At 31.8% G+C, this 12,369-nt stretch overlaps 1 protein-coding gene across 1 annotated transcript; it reads left to right on the top strand.

The window, feature by feature from the left end:
- Positions 1-10,576: 10,576 nt before the first annotated feature.
- LOC111991669 (early nodulin-like protein 14) lies at positions 10,577-12,145 on the top strand. The gene is made up of 4 exons (XM_065763354.1): positions 10,577-10,757; positions 10,918-10,972; positions 11,203-11,403; positions 11,788-12,145. Exons 1-4 carry the CDS (start codon positions 10,577-10,579, stop codon positions 12,143-12,145), a joined length of 795 nt encoding a protein of 264 aa, XP_065619426.1.
- Positions 12,146-12,369: the final 224 nt, after the last annotated feature.

Genomic DNA, 12,369 nt, shown 5'->3' with positions numbered 1-12,369 from the left:
GTTTTTCTCTAGTAGGAGATCCTAAGGCAAACCCTAGGAAATAAGAAAATGTAAAACCAATTAAATGATACATTGGTTAAGGTGATTAGGTAAGCTTGAACCCTCATTTGACATTTTTCTTTTTGTTGTATTTCTAACGAAAATATCTAAGGTTCAAAAAGAAAAAGATTTTTTTTTTTTTAAATCCACAACTTTATGTTTTTTTTTTTCATAAGCAATGCTTGGCAAATATGCTAGGTTATAAATTATTTTAAAATTGGAATCAAATTTTTAAAAAATTGACTTGCTTGATCCTTGTTAAAATTGCAACTTTTTTTTTCTAGGTACAATCTACTCTTACTCGTTTTATTTTTTAAGAATAACTAGTCGTGAACCCACGCATTGTGGGTGATAATTTTTTATGGTGGTCTTTTTTTTTCTTTTTCTTTTTTTTCGTGCAATTAGGAAAAAGGTTTTTAAAAAAAAAATGTATATGCAAGTTTTTATTAATTTAAGGCTTCGTTTGGGAGTTTATAAGGGAATGAAATGGAATAATTATAAGGGAATGGAATGGAATGGAATTAAGTAACTTGGACTGGATGTTTTAAAATAAAGGAATGGAAAGGAATGAAAATGAATGAAATGTAAATAATCTTGTTTGGGAGTAACATAGAGGGAATGGAATTGAATCATTTTATAACAATATTACTATTAGAACCCTATTTTAAAATAAATGGTTGAATTTATAGGGGTATTTTAGGAGTTTTAGTAAAAAAATTCATTAAATCTAATTTCATTCCCTCTCATTCCTCTCAATTTCAGGGGGGAATGAAAATTTGAGGTTTTAAGAGAATAGAGAGGAATGGGTGTTCCCTCCTACCCATTCCATTCCCTCTCACTTAGGTTTCACTTGAGAGGAGAGAATGGAATGAAATGGAAAAGAATAAAAAAAAAAAATTAAGAATATTCTTCCATTTTCTTGTTTGGGAGTTTTAATGGAGGAAATAGAAAGTTCATTCCCTTGTTTGGAAGTGTAAGTGAGAGGGAATAGAATGGGTAGGAGGGAACACTCATTCCTCTCTATTCCCTTAAAACCTCAAATTTTCACTCCTCCAAAATTGAGAGGAATCGGAGGGAATGAAATTAGATTTAATGATTTTTTTTACTAAAACTCTCAAAATACCCCTATATATTCAACCCTTTAATTTAAAATATGGTTCTAATAGTAATATTGTCATAAAATGATTTCATTTCATTCTCTCCATGTTGCTCCCAAATAAGATTACTTACATTCCATTCATTTTTATTCCTTTATTTTAAAACATCCAATTAAGGTTACTTAATTTCATTCCATTCCATTCTTTTCCATTCCTTTCCCTTACTTAAATACATTCCATTTCATTCCTTTTCATTCCCTTATAATCATGTCATTTTATTCCATTTCATTCCATTCCCTTATGAACTCCCAAGTGAAGCCTTAAACTCCCAAACAAGGGAATGAACTTTCCATTCCCTCCATTAAAACTCCCAAACAAGGGAATGGAAGAATATTCTAAAACTATTCTTTTCATTCATTTCCATTCCCTCCTCCCAAACGAGGCCTAAAAGACAATGAAAAATCAATTGATTACTCCATAAATCACACACAATACTATATTTAATATCCTAAACAACTTATAAATTAAACCTAACTCCAACATACAACTACACAATCAAATAATGAATTATAACATGAATTATCTTTTGAATTACTTTTAAAAAATTTCACAATTTTTGGAAGAGCTTAAATTCAAATAAATAAAATTGTGTCATATAGTGTTCTTATGAGATTTTACAATATGCCTTTAAAAAAAAGAGAGATTTTACAATACATAAAAGGAAAAATAGAATACAAAACACATGTAAATCTAGAAACACTAAATTTTAAATTGACGAGGATATCCAACCAAATATACCATAACAAACTAATAATTATTAATATACTATCTAAAGTGCATCAAAATTATATTAAAAAAAAAAAAACTTTACAATACATATTTAATGCATTAGAGTCATTATTTGGGAAAACAATAGGTTGCTGAGAGAGAGAGAGAGAGAGAGAGAGAGAGAGAGAGAGAGAGAGAGAGAGAGAGAGAGAGAGAGAGAGAGAGAGAGAGAGAGAGAGAGAGAGAGAGAGAGAGAGAGAGAGAGAGAGAGATTGAATGTTTGTGATATAAGATAAATAGTAACATGAGTTTATAATATGAAATAAATAAATGTCACGAGTCTAATAATCATAACTTTCCATGAGCTTTTATAAGATGATTGCCATGAGTTTTGAGAATATATAATTCATAAATTCCATGAGCTTGTAATATTACAGTATATTATAAGAATCTAAAGTATTGTTCATTATTGAACTTTTAAGTGAAATAATTATGATATAGTATTTTGCCAAGTATTAATAACCTTAGGCTTTTGATAGAATCGTGCAAGTAGTTAGCTTGGGCTTTTAATAGTGCCAACGTAAGTTGGGCTTTTGATATTGCCAATGAGAATTGAGTTTTAATATTGCCAACAGAACTGGGCTTTGATATTGCCAAAGAGAATTAGACTTTAAATATTGCCAGCGAGAACTATGCTTTGATATTGTTAATGAGAATTGGGTTTTAAATATTACCAGCGAGAACTGGGCTTTGATATTAGCAATGAGAATTGGGTTTTTGATGTTACCAATGAAAATTAGGTTTTAAATATTGTCAGCAAGAACTGAGTTTTGATGTTGCCAATGAGAATTGGGCTTTGATATTGTTAATGTGAATTGAGTTTTGGATAAATAAATTGCATGGGGTTTAAACCTTGGGCTTTGATTATGGATTTGAATTACATTGATAAAATTGTTTTGCCATAGATTTGAACCATGGGCTTTTCAGATATTGCCAAACATAAGTATTTTGGGTTTTAAATAGAATAGGATGTGTATATTGGGTTTGTAGGGCCGGTTTTAAGCTTAGCTAAATAATGATAATAAAATTGGAAAAAATATGAGTTTTTGGGCTTTTGTGATTATTTATATCATAACCAATTTAAGTAATGAGATATGAAACGTTTGTTATTAACATAATAATAGAGCAAAAAATATTTGGGAAAACCCAATAACTTATTAGTGCATTTAAAAATATATAGGTGGTATCAAATAAAATTAAGCGTAAAAAAAAAAGTACCAAACAAGAGTTCGAATTTAGTAAAGATGGTAGTGTAAAACCTAAGTTTTACATATCCTATTAGAGATTGTCACATCAATTATTCACTTAAAACTTAATAAATCCTACTACACCTAAGAACATCTTAGTAAACTCTTACTTTGGTTGGATTTTCAAATGGGTATTAGAAGTGATTGAATATGGTTGTTTCTACTCTTTAATATGTGATAATATGATGTGGTATGTTTGGATTGGAGGGTGTAAAACTTAGGTTCTACACAATCTTTATAGAATTTAATCTCATACTATACATATTATTAATGAACCTTGTTAGTCAAGAGAAATAGAAAAGACACTCATGAAGAAATTATGGGATTTTTTTTTCAATAAAATTAAGTTGTAGTTCTTACAATAAAATCATTGTAGTTTGGTATGTAATCCAACATAATACAGTACTTTGAATTTTTCTTATATTTTGCTACTCTTCAGGTCTATTATTAATTTTTAACACTTCTCTTTTGCACTAATAGTCCTTTTCTTCTATCGCAAGCTACCAAAGTATAGTCTCGATCACATTAAAATCACATATTCTTATTTTCATTACTTTGGTTTATTTTGAGTTTTGGAAGTGGCTTGAAGTTTCTCACACTATTAAATATGTATTTCGTTGTGCATACCAATTATTTGGTTAATTGCCTAATACAAACAATAGTCTTTATAAATTGTATTAGAGTCATTAAAGTTTATTGAATATCAAAACAACTCCACTGTAAACATACAAGCACAAAATCATTAGACACAATAAAAGAAACAATAGTCTTTATAAACTATGTTGAGGGATATTTTTGTTAATGTTTTTTGATTGCCACATCAAATTTGATTTTGTATGATTGTACTTAATTGTTGATTAGTGATATAATTAAGTGAATGTGAAAATTGATTTTATTGTACTATTATTTTTTTAATATCCTCCATATGGTCATCTTTCTTTTATTTATTTCTACTCCTGACAGCCTTTTTGATTTCCAATTAAGGATTACTAATTGACATTTGATTCTTTTATTTTTTTTTTCTTTCTTTATATACTCTTTATTGCTTTGTATTTTTCTATTTTTCTTTACATAAANATGTTTAGCCTACTACACTAGAAACCCCATAGACGCATGTATTATTTCAAGACAATAATTTGGTCCACACCTCAACTCTGCCATCTAAAAACATATATGAATTGACAGTAATTTGCTTCAAATGTTATAAGTTCAATTTTGAAGCATCATCAAGGTAATATCTCTCCATTGTTATCTAATTTCATGGTAAATTCTAATTTATCTGATTATTTAAATGAAAATTTGAATATTATTTATTTATCAATTATTGTTCTTAGGAACAACACATATTTAGCTCTAGTGGTTTTAACTTTAAATATACTTTACTGTTACATATTCATTTACCTTAATTTAAATATTTATAACTGAATTGTTTTAATAATAAAAAAAAAAAAAAAAAAAAACTATTTAGTTACTCAATATTGTAAAGTTCTTTCCTATTTATTTATTTCGCTATTTTTTTTTTTTACAATTAAAAAAGAATAATGCTAGAGATACAAACTATTTTACAAAAAAAATTTACAAACTGCTGATATGGTGAGTGATTATTGGTAAATGAAAAAAATGATATTAATGGTGGGCCTAGATAAAAACCAATAAGAGGTTGGTCACGTCAATATTTTGTAAAAATGTTGTAAAATAGTTTGTAACTGTAACATAACTCAAAAAAAATATGAACTATTTAAATATTCAATAGTCTCGTACCATAATAATGAGAACGTGTTGAATTTTACATATTCATCTTTTAGGTTATTGTGCTAATCACATTTGCATATACTTTAAGAGTTGTTGAAGGGAAAATTTTGATGTTTTCAAATAGAATATGGGGTAGCTAAGCCGAAACTTGACGATAGGCCCTTGAAATAAAGCCCAAAGGCTTTCGGTATTGTGTAAGTCCGCCCAAGCAAGAAATGGAGGCTACACCCTAACAAGAAGACAACAATAAAGCACAATAATCGCATTGCTATTATTAGTTTGTTATATTATTAGTCCTTTTACAATATCATAGTTCAAATCAGTCTTCTAGCGATACGGTATTATCTCCAACGATAGGGTAATTCCAGGTTAATAAGTGTGTTTACATGGCAAAAATAATATGTTTTCCTTATTATTATTAAGTCAACATAAGGGAAAACTTCCATAGTATCCAGAACATTATGGTCTTCATCATAATAATAATACACAAGGATTAAAGGCTCCATAGTTACAAATAAAAGAGGAAAAATAGGATGGAATGAAGGGAAAGAGAGATCCCAGCTCAGTTCAACAAGTATTAAACTAAGATTTTAGTGTGTGTGTGTGTGTGCATAAGGCATGAATGAGATAATGTGGGTTGTTTTGAGTGAGTGGAATGGGATATTTATGACTAGTTGCGAGACATTTATGGGCTGTGATTGTGTGAAAGAGGAAAAAGAGTATTTGAGATTAGATGAGTCTGGGCTAAAGATAATGAATGGTGAGCTTGAGGGAGGCTAAACCACGAGCAAAGTAGTAAACAAACCAAGAGTTTCAGAGAGGGTAGCTTCCCCCTATGGGCTGAGGTGTTCATCTTTTTATAATGGTGCTTTAGAGAAGCATTAATTAACAAGAATCCAAAAACGTAGGACTACTTAGAGGTAGTGAATCAAGGTTAATCTTTCTGGGATTTTTGGCCAGAAGTAGGAGATTTACTTTAGGGGCTCCTTGCTTCTTTGGGTAATGATGGGATTTTAGAGTGCTTTGCATTTAATGCTAGGATTTTTGGGCTGAACGTTAGATAACTAAATAGTTTTTTTTTTTTTTTTTTTTTATTATTAAAACAATTCAGTTATAAATATTTAAATTAAGGTAAATGAATATGTAACAGTAAAGTATATTTAAAGTTAAAACCACTAGAGCTAAATATGTGTTGTTCCTAAGAACAATAATTGATAAATAAATAATATTCAAATTTTCATTTAAATAATCAGATAAATTAGAATTTACCATGAAATTAGATAACAATGGAGAGATATTACCTTGATGATGCTTCAAAATTGAACTTATAACATTTGAAGCAAATTACTGTCAATTCATATATGTTTTTAGATGGCAGAGTTGAGGTGTGGACCAAATTATTGTCTTGAAATAATACATGCGTCTATGGGGTTTCTAGTGTAGTAGGCTAAACATTGTGCATGCCGCCCCCATAATGCAACAACCCAACCACCTTCGTTGATTATTCTTCAAGCCTACCCCGCTTATAGGATAAAAAACTCTCAATCGTACTATTTTTTTTTTTACCCATAATATAGTATAGTAGGGATATATATATATATATTATGATAGAAGAAGAGGAAAATATAATGCAAATATTTGTTGCTGCATGTAATGGGGAGAAGATAAAATCAGCCCTATATCCTCTTTTCATAATTCTATATTTTGACCATACATATATATATATATATATATAGAGAGAGAGAGAGAGAGAGAGAGAACAAAAAAACCCACTTAACATTCATGATAGCAGGAATTAATATTAGAAATAACTTCTTCACTAGCTAGCTCTGACTGATAAATTCCAAAGAAAATAGTAATCTATATAGTATATATAATTAACCATTCTCATACAATGTCTTGAAAAAATTGAATTATATAAATGGAAATTCATAACTTGCTTTTAGTGATCAAATACCTTTTAAAGACAATCAGGACAAAACTTTTTCATTAGGAAATGATAATGTATTTGGTAAGGAAATATTGCCCATATACATTGAGCCACTAAATGTTCATTTAGTTGAGAATATTTATAGCCGTTCAAATACTAACATTATATATATATAAATATGTATACGGTAGGGATGATAGGCCCAGTAGTATGTATTGGGCTAGGGGCCCGGTCCGAGGATGCCTAGTAGTCCAAGGATAGGTAAACATTGTTATGGAGATCGGCATTATTGAATAAAGAAAGGGGTCTGGTCATGATGGTCCAAGAAGGTGGTCCGAGAAGGGATATTACCTCGATTGAGCGAAGTAAAGGTCAGAAGATGCGGTCTGCCATCCAGAAGCAACGTTCCAGGAGATTTTGTTGATAAAGATATACATCATGAAAGCACAGGACAAAGGAAAACTATGAAATATCTAAGAGAAAACTGCTACCACTACATTGAATGCTCTGTAGCTAACTCTCTAGCCGCATTAATAAGGAAGTGATACCTGAATAATAATTTTTAGCCTTACAGCTACTCCTAGAGACTTCAGGAAGGTGCTAATAGGACAAGAATCAACACTAGTAATCCAATCTACACGTAAAGGGTAGAGATAAAAGAAGGAAGATAGTATAAAATAGAAAAAAGACCCTGAGGGAAAGGGATCAGAGGATTAAGAGAAAAATACTATAGCAACAAGAACTGTGCTTGTAATCAAATTAAAGAGATATATACAAGAACTGATCTCCTCGTATTGTGCCGAGGACGATTTTCTTTAGATAAAACCAGTTCATCTTTACTTTATTGTCATATGGATTCATTATAATTGTCACCCAACTCATTAGAACCTAGTTTTCTAATCCACTCTTTACAAATTCATTGTATTGGGCTCTTTGGACGTAGATCATTTTACCTTTTGGGTTTAGGAACCAAATTGTGTCCTTACATAGGACTGATATTGGGTCGGGACGGGTCAGGTCGAGTTTGTTGTGACCTGAAACCCGACCCGATAGAAATTGGGTTTGGCTACCTAAAACCCAACCCAACCCAAAAAATCGGGTCGGTTTTTCGGGTCTCGGGTTGGCTTTTTTTTTTTTTTTTTTTTTTTAATTTATTAAAAACGATAATGGCATGGGATCATCCAAATGGCTTGCTACTACTAAATTGGAGATGGGTCCTTAAATGGGCTGAGTCCTCTCTAAGAGCCAACTCCATTTTTTAAGGTTTGGGCCTTGGCCCCATTCGTCTGGCAAAAAACCCAAAAAAAAAAAATAAAAAATACCAACAAAACCCTAAAGAAAGCACAAGCCGCTTCCTCTTTGTGTCATCTTCATTTGACAGCCGCATCTCTACTCCATCTCTCTCTCTCTACTCTCTCTTCTCTCTCTCTCTCTCTCTCTCTCTCTCTCTCTCTCTCTCTCTCTCTCTCATTTACATAGTCAACATTTTTTTTGTGTACTAATAAAATTAACCCCCTCTCTCTCTCTCTCTCTCTCTCTCTCTCTCTCTCATTTACAGACTCAAACCTCTTACTAGCAACACTTTCAGGAACCTTGAAATACAAAAACCTGAACAAAATCAAAATGGGTCTTTAAAAAAACATAGCTCTTTAGTTAAAAACCTGAAAAACATCGAAATGGGTCCTTAAAAAAACCAGTTTTGCTGCCTGTCAGTATGATTCAAGCCAAACCCACATCACAAAACGCAAGAAAATCAAACTCAAACAGGATATTTACATAGAATAAAAATTTGAAAGAATTAAAAACTCAACTAAATTAACAAGGAGAAGGATGACTTACACATGTAGAGATAGAACTGGGTGAGATTGAGACTTGGGAGAGTAACTGAGGGAGGCGGAGAGAGACCAACAAAGAACAGGGTGTTTTTCAAAAAAAAAAAAAAATCGGGTTCAAAAGTAGCATATATAAAAGACCCAACGCCGACTCGAAACTGAAAATAACCTGAAATTTAGACCCAAAACCCGACCTGAAAATTCTCAGACCCAACCAAAACCTCTCGGGTTGGGTCAGGTAGGTCGGGTTGTCGGGTGGGTCAGGTCCCTTGCTCAGTCCTATCCTTACATATACAAAATAACCTACAAATTATTACAAATATAAAGGCTTTGAAATTAGTAAAAAGAAAACTGATTTCATCAATTCACAATAATAATTTTTAATAATTGATATAAAAATATTCCAGCAATATGTAAAGTGAATCTCATTATTACGGTGTGAGGCTTTTACTGTTAAATATTCAAATAATTCAAATATTTTATATTGTTAAAAAAATAAAAAAATATATAGTAAAGCACTTTGCTATATTAAGTAACCGAATAGTTTAATGATTTTTTAAGATGATTTTTAAAATTTTCAATTATAAACATTTAAATTAAAGTAGATTAATTTGTAATAATAAAGTATATGTAAAGTTGAAACCGTCTTTAAGATGAATATGTAAAATTATTTTATTTTCATTATCATGATGTAAGACTTTTACTACATATTGGATATTTAATGTATTTTATATTGTCAAAAAATGGAAGAAAAAGTAAATAGGAAAGAAGAATGACGACGTGACTAATAATGTGGCTCAACAGAAGTGTATTAATAATAAATGTTATGGTTCAACTTTTAAATATATATAAATATAGATACAAAAAATATAAGTTTATCCATCTAGCTAAAAATTTCCACACTTTCCATTTAGCTTTGTATTTGGACTCCATGTCCCTGAATGAATGAATATTTTATATTTGCATCGGTTTCAAAAAGAAAAAAATTTCCACACTTTCCCGAAAACTGATTGAGCTAGCTTGAGCCAAGGTAGAGTGTTGGACAAGCTATTTGTTAATGGAATAATGTTACAGATATAAACTTTTGTAAAAAATTTTTTACAAACTGCTAATATGGTGAGTGATTATTAGTTGATGAAAAAGTGATATTAATGTTGGGTCTAGAAGAAAACTAATAAGAAATTTATCACATTAATATTTTGTAAAAATATTGTAAAATAGTTTGTGAACGTAGGCACGTAGCATTACTTTTGTTAATAATAACAAGTTTATCGAAACGACATCAATATTTCCATAACTACCACAATCTGTTGTAATTGGAGCATGATAAAAATGGTTTGTTTGGAGTGAATCTAGGTAGAAGTGGTGATATTTTGGTTTCTCTAATCTTACTCATTAGTTAATGGCTTTGCTCTGCATCCAGGAAATCTTTTTACGTTGTCTTGTCCAATTTCGACCAATGAAAGTTGTTCCAAATTCAGTATCTTTCCCAGAATAGCTTTGCATAGAGGGCTATGCTCTCCACCCAAAAGAAATCTGTTAATGTGGTTGCGGAAAACGCTCTTCTCCTCCAAACCTACATAGGGAATAAAACGCTCAACTCAAATATTCAACTGAAATCTCCCATTATAAGCATTTGCTGACTCTGTCAAGCCCTTACAAAACCACTAACAATCCCATGCTCAAGCACAAAAGCCGACCCCTTGCCAAACTAAAAACAGGTTCCTTTCTAAGTTATTATTTCCCCATTCGGTAGTGAAGGAACCACGCAAATATCATCCCTCCTTCTACGTTAAGGTTATCCAAAAAAAAAAAAAAAAATTGGGAAGAGCAATAGAAGGAAGGGAAAAAATGACAAAGATGAAAATTACTTTATTCATGTTGGCAGCAATTGCTGGGTGCCTTATGATGGGTTCAGTTAGTGCAATGACTCACATTGTTGGAGGAGGCCATGGCTGGCGTTTGCCTGACAACCAAACCTTCTTTGAAGAATGGGCTAAACCAAGAACCTTTGGTGTTGGCGACAGACTTGGTAAGTTCAATGCCTTTTGGCCTATATGGAACTTCAGGGATTCAACTTCGAAAACAAATTAAGTAACATGTCTAACCAATTCATTTCTCTTTTTCAAATAGCTTGAATGTTTTGTTTTGATTTCTGCTTTATACATCTAGCTTATCTTTATGCTTGTAAGAGTATTACATCATAGCTTGTGTCCCATTTGGTTGCTTTGTCAAAAAAATGACCAGGTACAGTATATATATAGGGGGGTTATCTCATTATCTCAAAATAGTGGTCTTACCAATTTATTTCAAAGTACTAGGAAAAACCTTTTTTGTAACACAAGTGATCTAACTAGCTAGACCATAAATAGTGAATATGTGCGTTTGGATTAGCTTTTACTGATTTGAGAAAAAAATTAGAGCAACATACAATGGGACAATTTCTAAGTAGCCAAAGTTGCAGTTTTCCCATACAGGCCGGGTTCCGAAACTGTGGTATTAGTAAAGAAGAAAGACTACAAGGAATGCAGAGAAAAAGATGCCATTGACACGTACTACAATGGACCAACAATTGTGGACCTCACAGAGACTGGGGACTATTACTTTATTTGTGACATTGGAAAGCATTGTGAGGCAGGCCAAAAGTTCCACATAACTGTGGTCAAGAAAAAGGGCTCGTCTGGAAATCCTTTCCCTTTTCAAGTCAAAAATCCTGCACTCGAAGCACCTATTACCTCTAACAAATATTGAAGCTAGAAACTCCTTGCTTCGATGTGTGGCTTAACTTAACTATATCTTTATGCTTGTATTGTGCACCCTTTGCTTGTTAATGCAGAGGAAAAGTACACAGAAATTCTTTATTACTACTAACTATTGTATGTTGGAATGGTTTTTACCACTAAAAACATGTTCTGTATATAATTTATACACATGGACCATTTCATTATTTGTCTAAAATTTTGCTGTTTTAAGTGTTCAAAAAATTGAACAAATGACCATGCTATTCAGCAAATATACATGGACAATTACTAAGAAGCCAAAATTGCAGTTTTCCCATACAGGCCCGGTTCCAACAACGTGGTACAGATTGACAAGAAAGACTTCGAAGATTGCACTCAAAAAAATGTCATTGACATGTACTACTTGGGACCAACCATTCTGGACCTCAATGACACTGGGGACTTTTACTATTATTGTGGCATTGGGAAGCATTGTGAGGTCGGCCAAAAGCTCCACATCAAGGTTGTCAAGGGAGAGGGCTCGTCTGGAAGTCCCTTTGCTTTTCAAATTGCTCCCATACATTCAGTTTCTGATATACCTGCTCCTGCCCCTATTAGTATTACATCCTCAGCGAGCTCCGTTCAAAATTTTGGCATGGTTTTCGGTTTACTAGCGTTCTTGCTTTCTCTATTCACTTAAGGGGGGCAATGTTATGATTGTGACAACGTCTTTTAGGGTGTTTATGTGAAAGGATTCTTTCTCATACGAGTGTCAGTCGTAGAAACTGACAATCAAAGTTTGTTATACATTGTGATTGGCGTGACACGCCTATTATTGTTGCATTAGTATATATAAGAGACAAGTTCCTCAAAAAAAAGAAAAAGGTATATGTAAGGGACATTATAGTTATATGTTTTCTATTA

This window comes from Quercus suber, unplaced genomic scaffold, assembly GCF_002906115.3.
Source record: "Quercus suber isolate HL8 unplaced genomic scaffold, Cork oak 2.0 scaffold_503, whole genome shotgun sequence".
NCBI lineage: Eukaryota > Viridiplantae > Streptophyta > Magnoliopsida > Fagales > Fagaceae > Quercus > Quercus suber.
The sequence above is the reverse complement of the archived record's forward strand: the minus strand, read 5'-3'. Positions and strand labels throughout refer to the sequence as shown.